We start from the raw sequence: 26,530 nt of genomic DNA, 5'->3' as shown, positions 1-26,530 counted from the left end.
CCCAGAACCCAAGAGTGAGCATTCAAAATCTTTAAATCAAATTGTAAACTGTTTTATAAAACTACTTTATTCATCCTAAAGAGTATAGAAGGAAGATACAGGAACAATTCTTTCTTGAGTGTTTAGATCTTTTTACAGTTTCTGTAGACTTTTAGCTTTCCATTCAGCTCCAGTATTGGAATGCTTTAAGTACATCTAAAATTGATAGTTCTGCAGCTGAATGTGAGCTGATGCTGTCAAAATTGACACAAAGGATGTTAAGTCTGTGTTTATTATTTAGTGATATTTCTCAAATATGGTGTTTACAAGTGTTTGTTGAAAAATAAAAAAAAATATATATATTCATTTGTGAACTATTAATTAAGTAATTTTTTCTGGTAATGGAGAGATGAACTTGGGGAGACATGGCAAGGGGTTTCTTCTTGGGAGGATGATTGGAAAGATTAACAATGAAGTTGGTGGAAGAGAAAACAAGTTAGAAATAAAGAAAACAAAGTACCTTGAGAGGCCAGTGAAATGGCAACGATTGTTTTCTGGCCAAAAATACATCATGAAAAGGAAAAAAAAATCCCATCATTCAGACAAGCATAATTAAATTAAGGCAAATCTCAGTGTTAACTACATCACCAGGCAACCAGGGAAAGCAGACACATTTTAAAAGGTTAGGGAAGCACTGGAATAATGAGAGCAGAGAAATGATAATGTTTTGAAGAGGAAAAAGGAGTGAGGTCTTTTGAGAAGTGAGAAAGTGAGAAAATGAAGACATGGAAAAGAGACAACACTGGCACATAGTAGAATCAGAAACATGTGTAGGATGTTCTTGTGTAGAGATTCTGTGGACTATGAAGAAAACTGATTATAAGCAGTTAAGATATGGGTGACTGCAAATGTGTTAGGTATATAGAGGAAGATACCTTGGGTTTATTTAAAAACAACAACAAAAAAAGTTCTTAAAAAGCTAACAATGTTTGTAGTTGTACTGTTTCTGATGAAGTTGTAATATTTCTCATGAGGTAATGGATTTCCTGTGTTTAAGAGAATTTAAATTGCTATTGGCACACTATACTGTAGTTCTAGATATTATTGTGGAATTCTAAATACACAGGCGTAGGCATCCTTTGGAAAAGTGTTGTTGCAGTTTTTGTCAAAGTCTTGTCTAAAATATAACACCTGATCTGCAGCTGATATTTGGAATTCATTTTAGCTTTTAACTTTTCTTTGGAAAAGAACATATAGACTAGTCATTTCATCATTTTTCAGACAATGTCGCAAGTAAAAAGGCTTCTATAGCCTTCAGAACTCTGATAATTCTTTTGTATACAAATTCTGGTATTGTGACAATTGTCTAATTGTTGCCTTCAGCGTGTTTAGCGAGGTGTATCTGGTAGCTACTTGGCAAAGAATTACGTTGATAATTCCTGGAAAGGAAGAAAATGTTGCTTACTTATGTAGCTTTTTTACAGTGCTAAAATTAGATAAAAATCACTGTAGATACTAAAATGATTGAATAAGTCATACTACTCTCAGAAAACTTCTGTGCAAAGCATGAAGATACGTGCTTTTCAGGTGAAAATGCCCTCAATGTGCAAGAGTGATGAGATGTCCATAGTTTATTGTTTTAAAGTTGTATCTACAAATATTTGTTCTTATGCTGTTAAGAGAAAAGTGTGAACATTTTAAAACGCACAGTTGATCAAAACATATTTGGTATTACATAGTTAGCAAGACAGATGAAGGTACTTGATAGATATCTGAGTTTATAGAGTAATACTATGAATATTTGTTCTTCATTTTTACTGAAGTTGTGTGTATCTCAGTGTTCAAAACTTGACTCAGAGTATTTTCTTCCATGGTTGGAAAAACGTACACATGCATAATATAAGCTTGGGTCCTTCTTTTAAATGCATAGTATTGTTCATCAAAACAGAAAAAATATTTCCTATTAGGTTGTTTTGTTTAAGGGAGGAGTTCAACAATGAATGGAAATATTGTCAACTCAAATTTTGTGTGGCAACTTAATGCATCCATTAGTATGTAAAACTATAAGCCTCTTTCACATTTACTGCACTAAACAGTCTAATAATATTCTTTCTATCAGAAGATCTGGTTCATAAATTCCTTTAATAGTCAGTAATCTGCTCTAACTGCTAGGAAATGACTTGCTTGACCTAATTTTAGTGTAATTCCAACCCTATAGTCTGATCCCAGTAGTGTTCTTTTGCAGCTTTTCATTTGCCATGTAAGTGTGATAAAAATGTATTATGTGACCTCAGAAACATTAATCTTTTGTTTATTTTTTCAAGGCTTTAGCTATGGGAATGATGACAGAATACTATCACTATATCTTTACCACACTGGTAAGTGGCTTATAAAAACATAGTGATGACATCTAACAAAGATGTTACTTTCTTTAATTATATTACTTGACAAAGTGAAAAAGGTCTGTCTGGAATGGGGTGTGAATACAAGAGGTTTTCTCTGTTGAGTTTTCTTACTTTCAGTGAAAACTCATCAGGGTGGTTTAATTATTGTTCAACAGTGTGCCCTGGAAACTGATAGACCTGAAAAAGCAACTGACTCTGTAGCACTGCAGTTTTTAACTTTCAAGCATGGTTAAGTATATAATTCATAATTGATTATTTATATTATGAATTTTGTCCTTTTTCTCTTTTAGCTATTTGTATGTGGAGATTATGCCATTTTAAACTTACTCATATATTCCATATTTTTAATCCAACATTTTACAGGGTAATTCTTCGCTGTCATATGATTCCTGAATAATTTGGTGTGAATATTAGCAACATTTTATTTAACAGTCCTTGTGAGCTTTTTAGGCACACAAATTATGCGATATTCTTTGGTGTCCATTGTAAAAGTAACTAAGAAGGAATTTGATCATTCTTGGAACCATCAGGTTTAACATTTGCAATAAATGAACATTTAAAATATGAATACTCTTACAAAACATAACAATCATGTATGTGGAAACCTTTTTTGGTGCTCACCACAGCCTAACCAAGAAAGTTCAAAAGTTGGTAAAATAGTACATTAGAAACTGCAGTTGTGCACATTTCTCTGTTTTCCATTGTATTCAAATTTGCCTATTTAGTTTGCAGTTCATTAACGTCTTTAAAATACAAGTAATTTCAAGCATGAGACAGATGTGCCCTGGTAAAACCATGCTTGAAATGACCTATGTTTAAAGTCACATACATGTTTAAGTCCTTACGGAAATGAATCCTTTGTGGTAGGATAGGAAGTTCACCTCAGAATCACAAAACAGAAGTTCATGGAAAGTATTAGCATGGAAATAGCTTGTTGAATAGAAAGCATAATAATTTATGAAGTTCATTAGAACTGTAACGGCAAAACATCCTGCACAAGTACCTGTTTTATTTCAGAAGGGTAAGTTGTTCTATTGATGACGGATTTAGGATTGCATGCAATAGAACTTCCCTAAGTAGTCTATCCAAATGGATTCTAGACGTTTCAAGGGATTTTTTTATTTTTTAAATTTTCATTTTGCTATTGCTGAATATTGCTTCTTTGAGCGGTATACTGTCCATTGGCATTTAATGTTTATTCTTAAAGCTATGTTTAAAAATCAAGATTTTTTTGTCATTCTTATTTCCTTATTAGAACATTAGCTTTTTTTAGGAGAGACAAGTATTCCATTGACTTGGAGCTACCAAAGGATAATTTAGTGTGCACAAAATGGATGATAGATTTTGATTTTGCAATGTAGCTTTGGAACTTGCATCAGAATTTAGTTGTTTTGGTATGTTAATTGCTTCTTACCTGACATGGTGAAAGTCCTGTCAAATAAATTTTCCAGTCACAGTGTTTACAGCAGTCTTCCGTGTATTCTCCTCTTGATTGATTCAGGGTCTAATGCAGTAGCTCATTAATACACTGACTTGTGTGTATTTATAATATATGCATAATATTGTTGTGTATATTTATTATATTCCAGTGTAAACATGAATGTGTTTGGATTAAATAATTACATCCGAGGTTCTGACTTCTTTCACAGTAAAAACTAAGCTAATTTTTAAAGGGAAAGATGTAACGTAGTTCTAGTTATGTTCAACCTTTCCTTTGCAATAAAATGTTTTCTTTCTTTAGAAAGAGGACATGAGCTAGGTTATTTGTAAATGAATAACTTAAAAGCATTTTGACACCTGCATATCTTAGGTATTATATATGGAAAATGGTATCGTAATTACTAGCTATAATTAAAAATGGGTAGTGATTGATAACTGGTTGATATTTTTGTGGGCTTAGTGATGTTAACAATGAATTATATTCTGGTTTTCCGTAGTACAATATTTAATCTTCTTCAGCTCTAGCCAGTAAACAAAATGGATTCGGGCAAGTGTTACACCTAACACTACCATTTCATGCAAATTTATGATATATTAAAGTGCCAGCAAAAATCAATTAAAAATGAGATGAACGACTAAGTATGAGTTATGTGGAGAATTTGTATGTTCAATGAAACTAAGATTGTGTTATAGGACAGTAAATGTCTTATGTATAACCTTGATTGTCACTTAAAAATTTATTTGAAAGGAAACAAAGTAAACTAAATGAAAGTTTGTTTATAATGCACATAGCTAGGCCTAGTGAGTCATGGCTGTTTTCTTCATCAACTGATGTTTTTTGTTTTTTTTTCCCCATGTTCAAAACTTGATCTTAGACGTGAGTTTCCTGAAGTTAGGTACTGGTTCTATGCTGTTTCTAAGGATTCTGTCAAAGGGATAACCTTGAGTTTACATGCTTGATCTAAAATTTGATTTTCTTCTTTTTACTAATTTATATTTGCCTCTGTGTGTGTTGGGGGGCTAAATACACACACGCATACATACATATGTATTGAAAATACATTAACTGGCAAAGGTTCTTGCAAAGATAAATTCCTAGTCAAAGATATGTCCATGTTTGGAGGTATGATTGATAGCTGTCAAAAATGCTTTTGGTTAAATTTAAAGGCATGTACATTCCCCCCGCCCCCCCGTTTATCATCTAAAGATCAACATGTTCAAGTTTCATAGAGAGTGAAGGTGCAAGGAAACTCTTGTTCAGTTTATTTTATGATTTGAAGTCTGTTCTGGTAAGCTAAACAAGTAGTGATTAATAATAATATTTTTAGTAATTAATAATAATATTTAAGCTTACTCTAGTATTTAAGCCTAACTAGTAGTGGATACAGTTCTGCAACTGGACTTAGCATTTCCTAAAAGTCTTTTTTTAAAAAAAAGACAGTTGAAGCTGTTGCTCCTCTGTGAAACAGATTAATCCCACTATAGGGTCAGCTGAGTTGCTTGCTCACAGACACAGGCCCCTAGATAAACAGAGCATACTTCCCAGCATATATAGCACTGTTACTCCTGCAAATTTCAGTACTCTCGCCTGGGGAGACGGTTTAACAATTGAAATAGGAATTGCAGTGTATTAAAGAATTTATACGATCATTTTTTTTCAGGACCTGTTTGCCTTGGATGTGGAACCCTATCGGTATAGTGGTGTTAATATGACTGGATTCAGAATTCTAAACACGGAAAATACCCAGGTGTCATCTATCATTGAAAAGTGGTCTATGGAGCGATTGCAAGCACCTCCTAAGCCTGATTCAGGTTTGCTGGATGGATTTATGACGGTATGAATATCACTGTTTAGTTCCTCTTTTGTATATGTTTGTGAAGCTAAAAAAACCTTATAACTTTTTATTTCTGTTACTAAAATTGTTTAGAGGTATGAGACCAAATATTACTGTAGACATGAGTCAGAGAGTAACTGTGGTCTTTGTGTTAATATTCTGTAGTCTGAATATATGGCCATATTAACTTTCTTTCAAAATTACACATACTGTATTTTTTTCCAAATGATAATGCCATACTGTAAGTCTAATTCATCTAGTCCATATTTCACTATTTTATTGGTGAAAATATTGTATGGGATCCTGTCAAATCTTGACAAAAATCAAGCTAAATCACAGTTGTTTCTTTCTCTGTGTTTTGTGTCTTATTCATTTAAGATTCATTCATTAATAGTGTGTACTATTTCATTTCTACATAATTCTTTTTATTTATATTTTATGAATAGTTTAAATAACACCTTCTTACTACCTTTTCCAGTTTCTATGCCTTCACATAGCTAATTAGTCTGGTTGGTTAGTTTTTTTTTTTTCCTTCCATTGCCACTATTCTCTGGCTTCAGTTCATGAAAATCACAATTACATTCATGCAGATAAACTTTCATTACTAGGTTTTCAGTGAGTTTCCGCTCATCAGTTGGAATTAAATCTAAAGTTATAATGTCAGGAAGGGATTAAGGGATTTATTTTAAAACATATCCTACATTAGGACCTCTTTAGTTTTCAAATTTGTTGAAAGATCTAATTTTCCACTTTGGCCTGGAGCGATTTGTAACATCTTTGCTGACAGAGTTCCACTGCTCTTTATTTTTTTTTTCCTTTACAAGCCTTTTCATGTTCTATTTGAAAAATAGCAAATTCTGTTTCTTGAAGATTGGTATCTTAGTTATCTATCAGTTATCTAGGTTGTGTTAATTGAGCCACGTAACATAGCTAATCTTTTGAACAATTTTTTTCTGCTGATAAGGTTTAAAGATTTTGTAGTCACTAGGTACTAATTGACAATCAATATCATAAAAAGTTAATTTCCTTTTTGTCTTGGTTTTAGAAAATTAACCTTTTTAGAGAAAAAACACTTCTTTTCTTCTATTTGCTTGTATATAGTGTCTTGAACGTGATAATTGGAAACATTTTAAATATAATTTATTTGTTAGTTCTATTGTGCTGCACTTCATAGATCCCATCATATAGTACTTTAAAAGTTACATTGTTCATTTCTCTACATAATTCCAAATAAGCAAATGAACCCCCCAAAATTTTAGAAATGTGTGAAGTATGCATCTGGTTTGCACATAGCTGCTGCTTATTATTGTGAGTCATTGTTTCATGCTTCCTTGTTTGCATTAGTATTTTCATTCTTTGATTTTTACCTTTTTCAATTTAAAATTTGTAGCAGTTCATCTCACTCATTGTATATACATTGATCAAAGATATAATTGATCTCAAACCTTTGGATAGTTACCAAGATTGGTAGCAATAGTTTATCAGAACAAAGGGCCATGGTCAATAAAATCATAGAATAATAAATATTGGAATAGAGTTCTGTCAGCCAGTTGCATGTTTTTCATATTTTGTGGTGCTGTAAAGAAAGTGCCATTCTCAGAAAAGCTTCTGAAGTGAGGCAGAAACCTATTATTGCTAGCATATGACTGTGTAAGACCGTACTTTACACTATTACTTTGCCTCAGGATAGAAAATGATGAAGAAGTGCATGAAAAACACACTGATTTCTCTTTTGGACCCATAAGAGGCCTCTGTAAATCTGAGTGGAACCAAGTATTCATACAGACTGTGATGAATATTTTATGGGGATTCTTTATGTTAAGCATCTAAATGCACTTTGATTACCTGGGTTTTAGGTACCTGACATATGCAGATAGAATTTAAAGGATATTTAAAGGCCTAATAATCTTTACAAGTGTTAGGTGCTTACAGAGCTTTTATAATTTGGCCCTTAGATACAGAAAAAACATTAACAGGATATCAGTTTGGAAGGTGTAAAAGTTATGACATCGTTGCACAAAGTTCTTCCTGTGCTCAGAATAAGATAAATGGAATAAAATAAGTCATTTTATTGACTTGTTATCAATAAAGATGCTAAGTTTGTAAAATTGGACTTCCACTTCACTGTTTTTCATGTGTATTTAAATTCAGAAATGCACTCAGGAATTAAAGATTCTACACAGATATTAATTGCTCTTATGGAATACTCTAACTGATATGGGCTGAACTTGGAATTTGTTTTATTTTCACTGGTTGGTAATGACTACACCTTATTCAGAAAAATATTAGCAATAAGCCTGCTTAATGGTAGTGCATTCAGCTTGAGCCACATAGCTAAATGCTGTTTAATCAGGTATTGAAACACCTGAAACTTGAGAATTTGCCAAATAAAAAAGTGACGTTTGTGTATCTCTGAGCGTTTAGAGACCTAAGTGAAGACTAACTGGTTTCCAATGGTGTAAAACCAGGCAGTTATGGATTGCAAAGTTTATAAACTCTGGTGGTGTTTGTGTAATGTTCTTCTTCCTCTGCCTTTTCCACCATATACAAATCAGCTTAGTCATTATGACAGAGTAAGAACTATCAATTTAACTCTGACATTGCATTTCCTTATTTATGATTCATAAAGTTCCCAGTCTCAATTCTTGTTTCAAGTCGTTTTCTGTAGGCTTGTATAACACTCTAATTAGTATGTAATTTTCCTCATAATTATCTGACCTTTTGTACCCAATGTGATAAAAAATGGGTATAAAATTTCATCTCGTCTCTTTGGAATGTTCCAAGTCAAATTTCCAAGTGTGAACCCTATTGACTTCAGTTAGGATAGTTTTTCCTTTGTTTCTAGGCTGCTCCTCAGGACAGCTCTGGAAAGGGTGATGCTTTACCATACCTGAGAAGATTAGTGGCAAAAAACCAAATTTTCCATCACATTTCACTCTCCTTTTCAGGTGTCTTAAGATTCTTTGTATGGGCTTTGGAAAAAGAAATTTAAACTATTTAATGAATGCTACCATATTTAATAATTATATTATTTAATAAAGGTTGATGTATTTGTATAACAAAGAAACTAAATCCATTCTATGATTTAGGAGAGTAACTACAGCACAATTGGCTTTGTTCTTTCTGTGACCCCAGAAAATCTGTGGAAGTGTTGGCAATCGTTTGCTGTGTTGTGTCAGACTATACGTGTTTTCTTTACACAAAATTCCTTTGATAAAAGGTTTGCTTGTACAAATGTTTATAAGAATCAAATAGATATGATTTCTACTAAAGTCTAAATTAATTGGTGACTTTGAAGTAAAACTGTGAATATACTTTTAATATGATACGTAGAAGTCCTGAGGAAGTCTCAGTGGTCTGCTTCTATTGAAGAGGTTTTTCTGTCATGATTCACATACCAATAGGTTTTATTTATACTTTTGATGGTTCTTTCATATTTCTTTATTGGTCTGAGGATAATCAAAGTGGTGCTTATCCTCAGAATGTATCAGTAACCATACAAATATATTTGAATAGTGACACATATAGATCTTTTTATGTCTGTCACACACATGCAGAAATGCGTGTGCACACATGGTATATAGCTTACTAAGTTACTTAGAAGATAATATTTGTTTCTTAAAACTGTAAAGGTGTTTTTTTCTGAGTATTCTCAGTAGTCTTGTATTTATTTTGATCATGTTTTTATATCACCATCCTCTTACTAAACAGATAGAAAGAAATATATAGTGCTTTTAAAATTTAAGATCACATGGAACTGGCACATGCCATGGCTGTTGTTTCTTGTAATAAAAGTACAGGAATATGTTAAGGATAATTCTGTCACAGGTAATAAGCCATGCCTTTAGAAAATACCAGAAGAAAAGTCAAAGACCAATCTGTTGCAATACTTCATCTTTCTTACTAGTAGAACTAACTGTATTTAACATTTCTCTATCTTATTCTTCTTGTCTCCTTGTCTCTTGTTGTTACTGTTGGGTGAAAAAGTCCCAATGAGATAATGAATAAAATCTTTGCTCACGTGAAATCCAAAGCTAGGGCTTTTTCAGACTAGAATAAACTTTGTAATGAATTCTCACTTTATCCTGCACTTCCTGACTTAATTAAGCAATACATAAAAGTGTGGGTTTTTTTCTTTGGCTTCTTACCTGTTTCTAAATAAAATCCAAGGTGTTTCTAATATGTCACAATCTAGCTGGTAAATGTCTGTTCATTCATGCATTTCCCTGTTTCTCACCACTAATTTCACTTGTTAGCAGTTCAAAATGCACATTTGTAAAGTTAGACTGTGGGCAGGGTGGGTTGTTAGCTTTTGAACTTGCTCCGTCCATGAGAAGCTTAAATATACTGAACATGAAGGTAAAAAGCACCAGCTATTGGTTTGGTCAGCTGCCAGACTGGATTACCAGTGGTTTATCTATGGCTTAATTGTTCTATTAGAATGTTTAGTTGCCTAGACATCTTTTACAGGGTTATAGAAGCTGGTGCATAAAAGTAAAATAAAGATATCTGCAGGTTATTTTTTCCATGCACATTTCTGTCCCAGAGACTAGTTAATTATAATTTATGAACAGCATTCAAATCAAAAGAGGTTGAATAGCATCACTGAAAGTTTTGAGGTTTGCTCTGAGATAAATATTTGGAGTTGTATGTCACCAAAATGAATGTGTTTTTTTGTATACAAAATGTATGATAGATTGAGGTATGCAAACGGGTGGTTCTGTTGAGGCAATCTGCCTTGAAAGTATTTTAACATTGCAGGTTGCAATACACACTGAAACTAGTCCGAAATAGAGCGTTGTGTTACGGTGTTACTCAACAGTTTCTCACTAGATTGAGGATCTTTAAACAATTCTCTGATACATGATATATTCATTACTGTTATTTTTCACTAACTTTATACTAAATTCTGAAATTTGAAAGCCATTGCTACTTAGCAACCACTTGAAGAAAATGACTTGACGTTAAAAAAACTGCACTATTTTTCAACTAGAGTAAATTTTCTTCTTGAAAAATGAATTTATAATGAAAGTTAAAAAACCCCAACAGAATGAAATAAAAACATTTCATTTATGTAACTTTAGCTTTTATTTCATAAAAAAGTTTAGATTTGCAAGGGTTTATCCTGATTTAGCTTGGAGCCAAAAATTGAATTTTGGATTTTCCTGCAAGATGGAAAGACTACTTAATTATGATGACTGAATATTTTTGTTAAATTCAAACAGTACTGTCATCTGTACTGTACTAACGGAAAGATAATCTGGAAGACAGAGCAGTGACATACTATTTTCAAGAAACTTTACTTTGGTATACTTGACTTCTTATTTTTGAGTCTGTACAACTAGCACAGAGAAAGAGAAAAAAACCACAAAACCCTGAGCATAAATGCACTCCTACCTTTATATATGACAACCATGATTCAGACCAAGCAAAGGAGAGCATGAATAAAGTGTTATGAATTCAGAATTGTTTTACTCTACAACTATTAATCTTCCACAGTTTTCTGTGCCTCAAGTCAGAACTTAGCGTGTGTAATTAAGATGACCTAACAAGCTCTGCTGCTTCATTAACGTGAAGTTTTCCTTTCTAATTGCTTTTCCCTATCATCCGATTTAGCTATCTGCTTTCATCTTATGTAGAAAAGAGTGTACTTTTCTCTATTCTTACTGTTAATTCTATTCTGTAATGTTCACTTTAGTAGCTGTATATGGCAGGTGCAGGAAAGCGCTGTGGTACTTGATGAATGCTATAGCTAGAGGTCAATATTAAAGCGTTTTCCTCAGAAAAAGCATATTTTGGGTCTGATATGTTTTGTAGGCTGCCTAGCAGAATGGAACATTATTTAGTTGTGTGCTTTCTCTTTCCACTCTTAATTGTCTTTATTTTTTTAAAATACTTTTAAAATTTCTCCTTTCTTTTCTGGATGTAGCATGCTTTTCAAGCTTAGGTGTTCTCCACCATGAAACATAGTATTTCTCAGTAAGTGAAAACTATTTTTGGTAAAAATTTAGAGTGATATTAAATACTGAGGGCAAAAATGCAGATTTCTTTCATACTTGGTATAGGCTTACAGTTAATTTCTGTGTATGGGATTTTAATCTGATTCAAAAAAAGAATGATGAGATTTTACGAATAAAGATTTGAAATTTTTAGAAGCTGGTGTATAGACTTCCTCAGATAAGAATAGATCCAAGGATATTTTCTTTAAATACATAACTGTAAAAGAGATGCAAAGATCATGAGGAAAAATGCTAATACCTTGATATATTGTCCTTAATAGAAAGAATATGCAAATGCATTCATTCCACAGAGCTGGCTAGGAAATTAGTTTTGAAACTAGACATTTTGAGGGATACAGTAAAAATGCTGAAAAAATTAGTTAGGAATTTGAGAATGGAAATGGAAGAGAGAATAATGTTGGATTTGTAAATGTGTAGGTATTTTCTCCTAATTAGCTCTCCATATTTGCACACCCAAAGACTTGGGGGTCACATTTATATATTATATCCTTTGTTTGTTCTCTGTTTCCCTTGATTGTAAGAAAACTTCCACTAAGTGACTTCTCAGTGTTCAAACCTTATGAATGTCCTGTGAAGTCTAGTTTATCTGAATGTTCACCTTCTTAGCGTTGTGGTTATGTCAGTTTAATATTCTCAGAAATTTTGTTGAATCCTATGGTAAGATAAAGAATTGCTAAAGAAAAGGATGGTCAAAGGGTGAGTATGGATGGACAACAATGGTGTATTTTCAGTTGCATTAAATCAATTGGTTTGAAAAACCCTAAAACTCTGTAATGAATCAGACCAATGCCTGAAGGCCATGTTAAATGGCGAGCTGTAATCAGGTGAAAGAGCCGAATAATCATCAGAGCTCTTTGGCTGACTTTTGGTAAAACTTTTTGAATCATGTTAAACTAATTTGGTTAAGCTAATACAGTTAGAAAGTAGACTTTTTTTCCATTATAAACAAGATTGGAAGAGATTAAAAGGGTAAAGGCAGGCATTGAAACCATGGCACTTGTAGCTTAAGAGCCATCTGAAACTTAAAAATCTAGAATTAAAAAAATTGATTCAGTTTTTTTTATCATGATATAACCAAGGCTTAATGATGTTTTTCATGAAAAAGATAAGTAACTCCAGTGTCAGATAATTGCACATGAATAATAGAGGGCAGTCTTCTATTGCTATGAAAGACAAGTATGTATTTCTGAGGTTCAATAACCTACTTTTTTTTTTTTTTAACACAAGAATTTGAATCTGGGTGTCTCTGATCCATTTTAATCAAGGTTTAGGTGAGCAGCATGAGCCACAAAAATGTGTGAATAAAAAAAAAAAAACCAGCAGTGATAAACGAAGAGATTAGATTTTAACCAGTGTTGAAATTAAGCGCTTAATTACTGACTCAAGAAATCAGGCAGATGCAAAACTGGAAATATCCTCTACTAGCAATACTAGTATTTTGTATATTTAGTTCAGTTTATTTTTTAATCTGATTTTGTTCTGTACTTCAATTTCTTAGTTTCTTGTGCAGTGTTCTCCAAAGTTCACTCCTTTGCTTTCTTCACAAAGGAAGGGAAAAAATTATGGTGTCATCCAGGGTTTTCTTTCAGCAGACTTCTGGAGTTTGACTTACTCTATTAATCCCCAGATGTCAGGGTTTTCAATCACTGTACAAACACATAGATAGCGAGGTTATGGCACTGGGTACAAACTCTGCACTGAAACAGAAAGTTCTAAACTTTAGTTTTGGTTTCCTTTAGGCAAATAGACTTTTATAGTTACTTGGTGGTAAAAAAGAATACATTCATTGCAAGTATAATATTTTTAAGCTTGTTGAATTAGTGCTTTAATGAAGTTTCAGTGCTTATCTAGTGGTGTTAACAGAATCTACAACTGCTTTACTTCCTGCTAATTCCTTAGAGTATGCTATGATTTTTTAAAAATAATAAATTATTTCATACTTGTTTACGTTCTTGATTTGAAATGGTAATCTCTTTAATTTAGCAATGAAGTTATCCTATAGAAGATACGACTTCCAATTTGTTGAATAACTTGTTACAAATTACTCATTTAGTTCTGTTAACAGTAAAAGGATATTTGTGAAACTGCAATTTCGTATCTCTACCTAACAACGTGGAAATAACAGTTATATTTGAGATAGCTAGTTAAATAATAATTTAGTAACTGCTAGCAGGCACTGTGACTGGACAGAAGGATTTGATGAGAAAAAGGTGCTGTTAAGGTTCCTGAGGGTGAAAAGATCCATAAAAATAAAAAGGAATACTCATAATAGAAATACAGCCTCGGATTCTGATTTAGAGCTTCAAAGAGGATAGCTTGTTATGTAGAGAGCTTTATAATTTTCCCTTTAGCAAAAGGAATTTTCTGGATTTGCTGATGAGATGTGTTTAGTAAAACAGTGTGGCAGCAAATGTGTACTTCAAAGGAAATACTAAACAATTACTTATTACTGCATTACAACCTAGGAATCTCCCCTAGGCACAGTTAACTTCGTGAGTTTAGGGACTATGCAGGATTTCATGCTGTAAGATGTTTTAGAAATGATATGTCAGCTATTTTGAGAATTAATTGCATTATTAAATATTTGACTCCTGTATGTAGTCTTTCTTGGTATTTTAGGAGACAGGATCTATCAGAAACTTGCAATCCTATCCTGAAGGAAACATATGCCCAAGTGTTGTATAGCATTTAGCAGAAATTGCAGCTTCTCTCCTACGGAAGATTTCATTGAATTCTTCCAGATGTGGTTTGAGGTATGCATGTATTTATAAATATAGTAAGATTAACATGGATTTATATAATGCTTTCATGTTAGAACTCTCCTGCTACATCTTTACAAAGTAACAGACGGAACTCAGTGTAACAGCAAGTAGGGAAATGGCAGAGCTTGAGTAACCTGCAAAAGCTCCTATGCAGTCTGGAAGACTAGCTGAAGCATAGGTTGTTTTTTGAAACAGGAGTGCCTTTACTCAGGAAACATGCACTGTATGAAATTTAAAGTCTGAGGACTGTAACCGTATATAACTTAATCTGTCAAAGATAGTAGTTTTCTTAGGATATGCATTCTGAAATTCAGTTTAATAGTTTATACACTGTATTTATTGTAACTTTTCAGGAAAAGTGATCCAAAAGCAAGATTACTTTTATTCTGTTTCTTTGCTGTTATGGTTAAAGAATATTGTCTTTAGGAGCAGCATAATCAATTAAAGCTGTTAACCAGCAGAGTTATTTGCAGGAATGAACATCTCTAGCAATCATTATGGCTACAATTGTAGAATGTGGAATGGTGGCAGTGTAGCCATGCTAGGTTTAGCAGCAATGTAAGTCATTCAATTTGTGGAGAGAAGGGACCATCAATTTGGCCCTTATTGTGTGCTCGTCAACTTCACAGCGGCACTGCTTGTTAGGGCTGCTATGTACTCAACTCAACAGTGAGGTTTAAAAGTATGTTCTGAGTAAAATTCTGGTCCTTTGAAAATCAGTATATGTGTGTAATTTGGCTAACCTTTAGTTTGCTACATGCATGCCAGGCTTAGATATGGTAATGCAGATGAATAGAAGAGTTGATTTTTTTTTTCTTTTTTTTTTTTCAATGGAGTATTAAATGCTACATACTGTAATGGAATGAAAAAGAGTGAACATCATATCTAAATATTCGTCTTTGAATATTCAGGTGGTTAATTTGGGCGTAGTTTGGTAAGCTCTAACTGTCTTCATTATATACTTCTGATTTATGAGAAACAAGACTGTGTTATTTCTTTCTCTTACTAATTAATGCTTACTAATTACTAGACTAGTTGACATAGCTGGTAGAAATAAACAAGCTTCTGGGCATACCATTCTCTCTGCTGAAGACCTGAAGGGGTATGTGCTTGAATGTTTTTCCATTATTTTTTTTTCCATCTCCAGATGTATATAGATTTGTCTAATAAAAGATATTACTTCTCCCTACAAATCTTCTTTTGCTTATCTCCTTAAGTTGCAGCACACTATTTCTAATTTTAAATGAGTTCATATAGTACGTGTAGACTTCACTGGCACTTTCATCCAGATCAGATATATAGTTATTGCTTAAATTCATTTTCCTAAGGGATAACTGTATTTCCTGTCCAGAACATCATGGACTCAATTTTAGTGCTTTCCAGATGCCACAAGATATTGTGCGTGGCCTCCCACCTGCCTCTCCAGAAGACCACAGGTCTCCTACAAGTCCAAAATCATGTCTGCCCACATTCTGTGGATGTTTCGCATATCCTTGAATATTTCAAATGGTACTTTAAGCTTCTAACTAGAATTGTAGCAGTGAATGTATTTTCCACTTAAACAGTCTAGTGGGAATACGGTTGCCACAAGCACACATACAGAGCTGTTAAACAGTGCCTAGGAAAATTCAAGCATCAACCTGAATCTACATCTGAATACCTTTATGTCAGGCTGGAAACAAAATTAACGTGCTTTCATTATTATATATTTTCTTTGTGAACCTGAGGCCTCTGCTGTCCTAAGCCACATTCAGCATAGGAAATAGGTGAAAAAATAACATACTGAATGCACTAAAGACAATTAAGTATCATGATGCTGTGAAACAGAGATTTCAGATATTACAGTTTTTATACTCTTCATGCTCCCACTTCCGAAGGCCTGAGTATATATATAGTACGTTAATAGCAGAGATAAGGCTGTATCCTATTTCAGATAATGAGAGGCTATGTAATGTCCTGGAAATAAATATTAAACTTAAAAAAAATTCCTTATGTTGATGCTATAGAATTATTTATTCAAGCCTAGTGGTGAAATGCTACTGAGACAGTATTATTTTGTAAAGGATATTCTGTGCATGTAATTTCTCGCAATATTGTTTATAAAAACAAAATCTCATTTTAACTCTCTCTGTCATATGTAGCAATGGATGTATTATTCAGTCTGTTTATTGAGCTGTTGATTGAAGCCTCAGTTTAACAAAATGTTCAGTGTGTTTTCTTGCTGAAAAAGCAATGCAAAGCTTGTCAGTAGTCCTGTTGAAGTCAGCTGGACCACTTTGGCACTTAATGTGAAGTATATAATTTGTTCTTCAAATGTCGCTCATATTAAAGAAGTGGTTTTATGTAAGTTACTTTGTTACCCTCCTTCACTCTCTTATTTTGAGTGAAGAGTGAGAGAGAATTTCAAGGTAATTCTGAGCACAGGGGGCAATCTTTTTTCAGTCTTTTCACGATAAATGACATAGTTCAGAAAATACCACTTTGCAAATTGTGTATGCCTGATTATATGATTGTTCTCAATGCTGTTTACGTAACAGATAAACAATATTAGCTTTAGGCTATTTCGGATTTCTTAGCCTTCCATTTGCTTAAAATACAGGACAGTTATTCCAGTGTAATTCAAAAGTTTGAGTAAGATTGTAGTTAGAATCCAAATAAGAATAACTCTGTATCTGAAGAAATATTCCTGTCTGCACGATTGCTGAAAAGAAACTTTTTTTTTTAATTTATTCATCTTCAAACTGACCCCCACACCCCCCCCCCCCGACCCCGACCCCTTTTTTTGTTACAGTGCTCATCATTTCTGTCATAGTCCCTAGGGTGTTTCACATAGTGTGATTCATGTTAACATGAAAGATGGAAGTAGGAGGTCTTCCTGAGCAGGTAGTTTTGCAGTAGTGTATATCTAGAATTGAAGCCAGGGAACATCAAGCTAGCAGCTGGAGGACTGCTGGCCAGTTATTTCATGAAGTTGCTGGACTAATTTAAAAGGTGATGTCCACAAAATTTCCTGACTGGACTGTCCTGAACTCCTTGGAGAAAACTGACATACCTATAGACATCTTTTGGCCAGTGGTGGATTTCACAGAATCATAGAACAGCCCAGGTTGGAAGGGACCTTGAAAGATCATCTTGTCCAACCTTTTGTGGAAAGAGAATCAAGATGAGATTATCTCGCACCCTGTCTAATTGTGTCTTGAAAACCTCCACTGATGGGAACTCCACCATATCCCTGGGGAAGTTGTTCCAGGGATTGTTCTCACTGTAAAAAAATTTCTTTATCAAGATGAAACCTCTTCCAGTGTACCTTATACCCATTGCCCTTTGTCTTCCTCACGTGGCTCCTCACGAATAGGGAACATCTGTCCTCTTTGTAGCTGCCCTTTAAGTACTGGAACACTGTGATGAGGTCCCCCCTGAGCCTTCTCTTCTCCAGAGAGAAAAGACCTAGCTCCTTCAGTCTTTCCTCAGAGGGCAGGTTTTCCAGCCCTTTGATCATCTTTGTGGTGCTCCTTTGGACTCTCTCCAGTGTGTCTATGTCTTTTTTTGAATTGGGGGGACTGCAACTGGACAGAGTACTCCAGCTGTGGCCTGACAAGCACTGAGGAGAGTGAGATGATCACATCTCTTATCTCTGCTAGTAATATGCCGCTGTGAAAGCAGCCTAGGATCCGATTTTCCTTTGTTGCTGCAGCGGCCCACAGCTGACTCGTGTTCAGCTTGTTGTCCACCAAGACCCCCAAGTCCCTTTCAGCAAGACTGCTCCCTAGCCACACAGATCCTAGACTATACTGGGCTCTTTGGTTATGTTGTCTTTGTACTTGTCTTTGTTAAACTGCATACAGTTCTTGCTAGTCCATCCAGGTCTCTCTGTAAGATGGCTTTCCCTTCTGACATGCCCCCTTATTACTCAGTTTAGCGTCATCAGCAGACTGTTTAGCAATGGGCCTATGTCTTCCCTGTGCTTCTGCTTACTGGTCGTGTATCTGAAGAACCCTTTCTTGTTCCTGACGTCTTTGGCCAATTTCAGTTCTAGCTGAGCCTTAGCCCTCCTGACTGCATCTCTGCATGCCCTAGCAAGGTTCTTGTTGTCCTCGATGGGTATTTGGCCGCCTTTACATAGCTGGTATGCTTCTTTTTTGCTGTTAGAAAACCTCATTGTTAAGCCAGGGTGGTCTTTTGTTCTGCTGCCTTCCTTTTACTTTATAGGGGATGGACTATTCTTGTGTTTCCAGGAGGTTGTTCTTGAATAACTCCCAGAATATGCAAGCTCCTTTGCCCTCCATGGATGCTTCCCATGGAATTCCTCACAGCTGGGCTCTGAGCATGTTGAAGTTGGCTCTTATAAAATCCAGGTCTTTGTCCTACTACTGGTTTTCATTGAGCTCAGCAGGAGCTTAAACTCCACAATGTTATGATTGCTGTATCTGAGAGTGCCAGTGGTAGTTACGTTGTCAAGCAAGTCTTCTCAGTTTGTGAGCAGTGATTCTAGCAATGCACTGTTCTTAGTTGGCATGTCCAGCAACTGTAGCAGGAAGCAGTCCTCAATGCATTCCAGGAACCTGATGGATGACTTGCATGTCACTGTGGTGTTTTCCCAACAAATGTCCACGTAATTGAAGTCACTGATGATGACCAGGTTCTGTTGGTTCATGGTTGTGTATAGGGGCAGGGGGAATTAACTCAGCAACATACTTGCATGTTTATAACTTTAAAGTCTATTGTTGATACATGTACCAACACAATGTATATAAAATTACATAGAAACCAATTTAGTAATGATGCTTTGAAGAGGAAAGTGCTGTAACATTTTTTTTTTTATTCTCTGAGCATTAAGCTTATTGAGGGTTGGTTTGATGTTGGCTTTTTTTTTGCCATTAATAGAATATACCTTTATGAAGCACAATACAGGGGAACATACCTCTGTGATCTTCACAACTTCTGTGTTCCCTATGAATATTTCTGCTCTGTTTCTGCCTCTGAAGATGTTTTTCATTCTTAAATTTTCCTTTTTTTTTTAATTAAAAAAAAAAGAATATTAAGCACATTGGAGTATCTACTACAGAGTTGGATACATTTGTTTTCAACTTCTAGTTGAATATGGAAATGTAAACACTAACATACCATTTTCTGTTCAAAGAGCACCGTCATGCGTGTAAGGTCCTCAGCCTGAAGTTTGTTCCATGATCACAAATTGAAAAACTACAATCTGTATTTATGGAAAGAGATGTTTCCGTCTTGGATTGAAAGATTGATAGCAACATCTGGGAGCAATTAGAAAGGCTTCTTTGTTCTTTGGCACAGTTAGGTCTTCATATCTTTGTACAAAGCAAAGATGTGCTTAATGATTTTGATTAGTAAATACTTAGATTTGCCACAGTTTTGCAATTAACAAGGAAAATAATAACAAAACCTTTTCCTTTAAAATTGAATATTCCTGTACTAATGTTAATATGAGTAGGGTTCTCTGTCTTCATTTGCTGGGTTTAGTCCTGAGACAGTATTCTAGATGAAAAACCTAAATATACAAAGAAAAATAAATATACCTTTTTTTGAAATTTGTCAAGTTGCATCAGAGAGTATTGTCTCTGTATTTCCTTTAGCATAGAACATGCTTAGGTTTCTTTGACTTTACTGTTCCACATTTGCCCTATACATTGACTAAATACTTGTCTTAGATAAAGCTCATTGATTAGAAACAGACACCGGCAATGTTAGGAAATTGTTTTTAAACAATTTAAAAGGGTTTAAATGTGAAGATCTTGAAAGAAGTTCTCTTAAAATGAAAAGTAAGTCATAAGGTCTCAAGCACAGCTGTGTCATATAAAGCAAACTTTTATTGGGTTTTTAATAAATTGCAACATAAGAGCTTTATATGTAGTTTTGCAAGACTCAACATAAAGCTCCGGTTTACTTTGGTTATGAACAAATATTTTATTAGCATTTATAAGGACATGTTTTTAAATCTACTAATGTAGAAAGAAGCCAATGCTGATTCTGTCTTTTAGACATGGATGTGGAATACTGAATGACGTAGTGGATTTAGTGACTACAATTTGTCTAGAGAAAGACACAGAAAAAAGTGCGGGTTATGTTCTTTTCTGCACCCAGATAAAGTGTGTGTGTGTTCATTTAACTAAATCAGGTGTATTAAGTTAAAAATAAAGGTACCTGTCGATTTTATTGAAATTACTCTGAATTAGATGAGATCAGATTATCATTTAGGGTTCATTCCTAAAAAAACCACCATATGGATTTTACTTGGAAATATACAAATGAAAGATGAATAAAGTGAAACACTATAATAAAGTGTATATATGCTGAAGTTTAGCTTGGATATAATAAAATTCAGGGAAAAAACCCATAGAAAATCAGTGAGTTTTGTTAGCTTTTGCATCATTGCTAGCAGTTCTCTGAGGCAAAGATCACTCTCCTTTGAAAAAGCTGTGAATCAAGAGACTCATAAGGATGATGCTTGAGGAAAAATGTATTGATGAATGAAAGATCAGACAAGAGAGGGGATTCCAGAAATAAAAACTACAAGCACATTTTCCAATTTTTATATATATTAGTGTTTGCTTTTCTTTATCTTGTGGATACTGGCATATGTTCCTTTTATTTTTGGTCAGAATAGTCTTGGGAATCAAAATGTTTAGATGATCTATATGAAGTTCATTTAGTGCTGTTGGTTAGAATCAGAGTGTCAGGGACTTGTATTGAATTACAAGTAAGATCAAGGGAGAAAGTCCATCAGTAGAGCAGTGGGAGGGTAAAGCACTATCAGGAGAGAATCTTTACTATCTGAACACTAGGTATGTTAGTTGTTACAGAAAAATACTGAAGTGCTTTTCTGTGAATATAAATTAGCAGCAACTAGCCCACCAGATCTAACACAAGATTTACTAATGATTTGCTCCTAATAAGTGAGCTGTTCCCTGAGAAGATGTGTTCCTATCTCTTCATTTGCAGAGATGTAATCAACTTTCCAGAACTGTTAAAGCATTGGTTTTTTTGTATTCCATAAGTTGTGATAATTTTGAAATGCAGTACTGAATTTTTGAAGCAGTGTGTATTATTACAGGTAGGTGATTAAGATTCAGCCAAGAGCAGTTCAATATAAGATATATGGAAAAAGTTGAAAATGTTTTCATTTAAGGCTTTGTAATAGTGTAAAAAGTTACTGTTTTTTTTTTTTAATATAAGCATTTTTAAAAATTTTTTTGTGTGTGTATGATAAAAGCATCACTGGGAGCAGTCCATTTACACATCATGGAATGATGTGGTCAGTTAGGCTTCCTTAATGTGACTTTACCCTCTTAAAAATGGATTAGAGTGATATTTAGGTCTGTGGTCCCATCCCCCTCCCCTTCTCTCAGCTGTGTTTTCTTTGACTTATGTGGTTGGAAGTAGTAGCACATAAAACCAATAAAGAATGCAATTCCTTTTTCCTCGAGATAATAGAGGATTCAACAAAATACTTCAGGACTCAAACAGAACATTGAAGCTTTTCAAATGACACATTTGGAATCATGAACAGAACATATACAGTAACTTGTTTGTATAAGAAGGACCTTGATAAACTGGAGCAAGTTCAGTGGAGGGCCACCAGGATTGTCAGGGCTGAGGGATGGGAGCACTTCCACTATGAAGAGAGGCTAAGGGAACTAGCCTGGGGAAAAGAAGGCCTCGTGAGGACCTAACAGCAACCCCCCAACACCTGCAAGGAGGTTATCAAGAAGGCAGAGCCAAGCTATTCCTGGCAGTGCCTGGCATGAGCATAAGAGCAAAAACTGAAGGAGAGGTTTGGAATGGATATAAGGAAAAACTTTTTCACCATAAGGAAAGTAAAGCAGGGGAACAGATTGCACAGAGAGGTTGTGTAGACTCTATCCTTGCAGGTTTTCAAGACCTGATAAAGTTCTGAGCAACATGGTCTGACCTCAAAAGTGACATTGCTTTGGGCAAGGGCTTGGACTAGGGAAGTCTTGAGGTCTCTTCAACTTGGATTATCTTATGATCTTTAATTTATACACAACAACTACTCGTGGCTGTCCTTTGAGAGATTCATCTCCAGCAGCTCTGTAGAGCACTATTTGCTGCTTTTGGAGAGTTTCCCTGAGATCAGCAGTTAGAGCCATGAAATTGAAAGCCGTACTCATATTCATGAAGAAGAATTGTAGCTTAATCACATGGACATCATATAGTTGGTAAACCAGAATACCAGTTCTTCCTTTTCTTCTGGAAGTTACCCTTCTGTTTTAGGAGAAGCACCTGCATCACTTCCTGTTTTGCTTGTATTTTAATCCTAACAGGCATGTGAATTTTTCAAATTACAACAAAACTTCATGAAATATACTGTGGTCTCAATAGAATTTTTTAAGCTTTTGCAACCACAGAAAATGTGTTAGAATATATCAGTCATGATATTATTAGACTAATGTTAATATCAAAATGCTTAGTGAATTCATTCAGTAAAAGTAGTGAGATAGTGATAGTTGCATCTCTCCTGGGAGACACTAGAATGTGCTTTTGCTGGATGTTTATAAGACATATCGATGATTTTTGTGCAATAGTCAAAGTTGCTGATCATTACAGCTATCCAGACACACAGACATAATTATGTCCCAAACAAGTAAACTTTAAAGGTGTTGAGAATTTAAAAGGGTCCAATATTTAAACTGATGAGCACACCATAAAAAGAAACAATGAGAAACCTAATAATTCCATGTTCTGTTCAGAGCTTGGCTGGTTTGCTGTGTTTTAATGCAAAGAGAATCATGAATTGATCTTGTCTATGCTGTACAATCATACGCATATTGGTTAATCTGCCTGTCTCCTTTCTATGCACCTGTTGAACAGGCAACCTTGCCAGAAATCTTGGTGGCAAACCATGTAGCCTTTCCAGGAATGGCTAGTGGTCTGCTAAATCATCCAGCAGTGGATTGGCATATTCAGACATACTCTTTCATGGTGGTGGCCATGTCTTAGGCTTCATTTGTTTCTGTTTGCAGATAAACTGCCCAGAGAACAAGTTTAATATCCTTTGCCTGTGCTTCAGAGTGAACTGTACATACATACCTCCTAATGAAGAAGATGCCCTAACAGTATGTGTGGAATTAACCTCTCCTAACTTAATCTGTGTAAAATTCAGTTGTCTAGTAATTGTCTATATTTCCTTTGCACTTAGCAGAGGAAGAAAACAGAAATTTGTCCTAAAAGAGCTGCTTAGACTGTATTACTGAAGAGGTGTCTATAGAGAGCTTAGATGATTGGCTGTCCAATTTTAAATGGCTGAATTTAGATGAAATGGTTCCTCTCTGATGTATGCGGGTTTTGCACATACAGACACACACACAGAGAGGTTTTATTTTTTTGTTCTTTGACTTTTGATGATGTCTTTACAGTTCTAATCTGCCTTGCCTGTAGCTCTAAGGAGATATGTGTTCTTTAATGCAGACTATATTACATTGGTGCTTTATCTTGAATCAGTGACTACATACACACCAAAGTGATGACATATTTTGATAAACTAACTAAAAATGCACTAACAGTTCAGCAAAAGTTATAAGTAAATAGGATTGCTTGTTTTGTGTTTCCCTAAAACAGAAGAATTTTGTTGCTTTCAAGGCTGGTGCCAGAATGTCTGTTGTCAGTACCATCTCAATTTTTCCAGCAGTGTGTTCTGTTTTAATTGTTGTGGACTCTTGCTGATTGTACCACCTGAAGGAACTTCTTAACAGTTAATCTGGTTGGATAGGACTTAGGTAGCAAAGTTAATAACCATATCAGAAACTATAGCACTCTACACTACTTTCTTCCTAATGACGTTTAGTGAAGACTCTCACTCCTTATCTGTCCAAACCAACCTATGCATATTTTGTAGAGACCCGATGAAATTATCTCTTCTCATGTTGCACTCTGTAAACCCACACAGTTTAGTTCTTGCCAGAGACAGAGAGAGGGAGGAACGAGTTTTAAATTATTTAAATAGATATAGCAGTTCTGTGTGTCAGAAAAGTAGACAAAGCTCCAGGTCTTTTCTTTTGATAAGATCCTAATTGTGTAAAGTACTAAAAATATTTATGAGGTTCCATAGTATTTTCAGATTAGCCAGAGGCTGCACTGCAGAAGCTAGTAAGCCAAATCTCCACAGGCCAATTTATTGTGATCCTATTCTTTAAATATGTCTTCTCCTCATTATCTGGACAACAGAAAGAATCTGAGGATTGTTTTAAAAAAAAGAAACAACAAATACACTTCAGTACTAGTCCAACAATTCATTTGACCTAGAGGTCTCTAACTAGTAAGATAACATTATTTATGTATATCTATTTATGACTTATTCCAGTGGAGTAGTGCCCTGTGGGAAGACAAACTAGGAGAGAAAAAAAAATTTCTGAGTAAGTAAGTAGGTGCTATCGAGTAGGCCAAGATTAGATAATGAGGCCTTCAACAGCCAGTAATGGAATAACATTAAGTCTTTTGAGTTCACTGAGCAGTTGGATGTGCTAATGGAGGTACCATGCTGGGAAAGCATACATTTTAGTTGGAATTTCTTATGAGGGGGTGATTGAACATTATTATATGAATAGCTACACTAAATGCATGGAAATTTTCTGCCAGAAAATTAAGGCCCCCTCTACCAGATAATGGCTCACTGGAGGAATGTAATAGTGGTGAAGTAAAATCTGAAAACAGATGATTTCCTATTTAATAGTACATTGACTTTCTTCCTAGAGCCACCTAGTGTCCACCATGATGGCTATGGTCTTTATTTTCATTTCGTAATCAAGCTCCAGCTGTTTTGGTATGATTTGGGAAGGTACTTCTTTGTTGTTAGAAAAAGGTTTTATTCATTAAAGTATTATGTTTTTCAGTTCAGGTGTAGTTCTGATTTTAGTTGGATTTTCACTAGTGTGCCTGAATAAATATTGCATAATACATGAAGTTGATTTATTCAGTTTTGCCATCCATAAATGTCAGCCTGTCTTCAGTACAAATTTCAGTATCTTCTGGTACCCCTTTGTGTGTCTAAACATTTAATATTTCCTGGATGGTTCTAATATATGGTTCTGCTACAAAAGTCTTAATAATATTTTTTTTTGGTGATTAATTATTAAGCTTTTAGAAGGATAAATGCATTAATGTTGCTTCTGACACCTGGTAAAAATTATTAGTGTTTATAGTGTACTATGAGCAGATATATTTCCAAACATGGAAAAAAAAAAAAATTCTGATTAAGAGGTTTTTCTTTGTAGTGCTAACTATCCTCCTCAGTCTTCTGCTGATATTGACAAATAGCTTTCCTGTTTTTCTCTCAACCACAATAGCAAAAGCCCTACTTTTCCTGGAACTGCTATTCTGCCAAAATTTTCCATTCTATCATTCCGTAAAAGATGCTTGGAGGGAAAGACATAAATAATCTGCATATATCAAACAATACAGAAAAGTAGATGTTGTCCAGAGTGACTGGAGTAGATTATCCCTATCCATAGTACACCACACTAAACTTGCTGTCCTGATTTCTTTATAAAACCTACCCATGAATCGCTAACTGAAATTTTATTGTAAAATCAGAATGATTTTCCTTGATTTACAGTGTAGGGAAAATTATGATTAAGAATCTGTAGTTTTCAGAAATATGTGTAGCAAGGGAGAGCTTCTATCTAGAGGAACAAAAAAAGTAAATCATGAGACTTTAATAATTGTAAATCTATAGGATCATAGAATGGTTTGGGTTGGAAGGGACCTTTAAACTCATCTATTCCAACCCTGCTGCCATAGGCAGAGACAACTTTCACTAGATCAGGTTGCTCAAAGCACCGTACAACCTGACCTTGAACACTTCCAATGATGGGGCATTCAGAACTTCTCTGGGCAACCTCTTCCAGTGTCTCACCACCCTCATCGTAAAGAATTTCTTCCTTATGTCCAATCTAAATCATTCAGTTGCCTTAAAATCTGATGTGAGAAACCCCCTTTCTAAAAAGTGAACATTCACAGGTACACTAAATTCTAAAGTCTAATAAAATTGTGTTATATATGTATATTATGTGTCCTATGTAAACATCTCAGTGGAAATGGTTGTA

General features: G+C 34.6%; 1 protein-coding gene across 7 annotated transcripts in view; it reads left to right on the top strand.

Moving 5' to 3' along the window:
- Positions 1-26,530, top strand: part of GRIK2 (glutamate ionotropic receptor kainate type subunit 2) — a 480,740-nt gene that overhangs the window by 215,155 nt on the left and 239,055 nt on the right. For all 7 annotated transcript variants that reach the window (XM_030042616.2, XM_030042625.2, XM_030042664.2 and 4 more), the window contains 2 exons: positions 2,304-2,357; positions 5,486-5,659. In XM_030042616.2, coding sequence (XP_029898476.1) covers positions 2,304-2,357; positions 5,486-5,659 — 228 coding nt within the window. The remainder of the gene's footprint in view (positions 1-2,303; positions 2,358-5,485; positions 5,660-26,530) is intronic.

This window comes from Aquila chrysaetos, chromosome 2 (genome assembly GCF_900496995.4).
Source record: "Aquila chrysaetos chrysaetos chromosome 2, bAquChr1.4, whole genome shotgun sequence".
Taxonomy (NCBI): domain Eukaryota; kingdom Metazoa; phylum Chordata; class Aves; order Accipitriformes; family Accipitridae; genus Aquila; species Aquila chrysaetos.
This window is presented reverse-complemented; position numbering and strand designations above follow the sequence as displayed.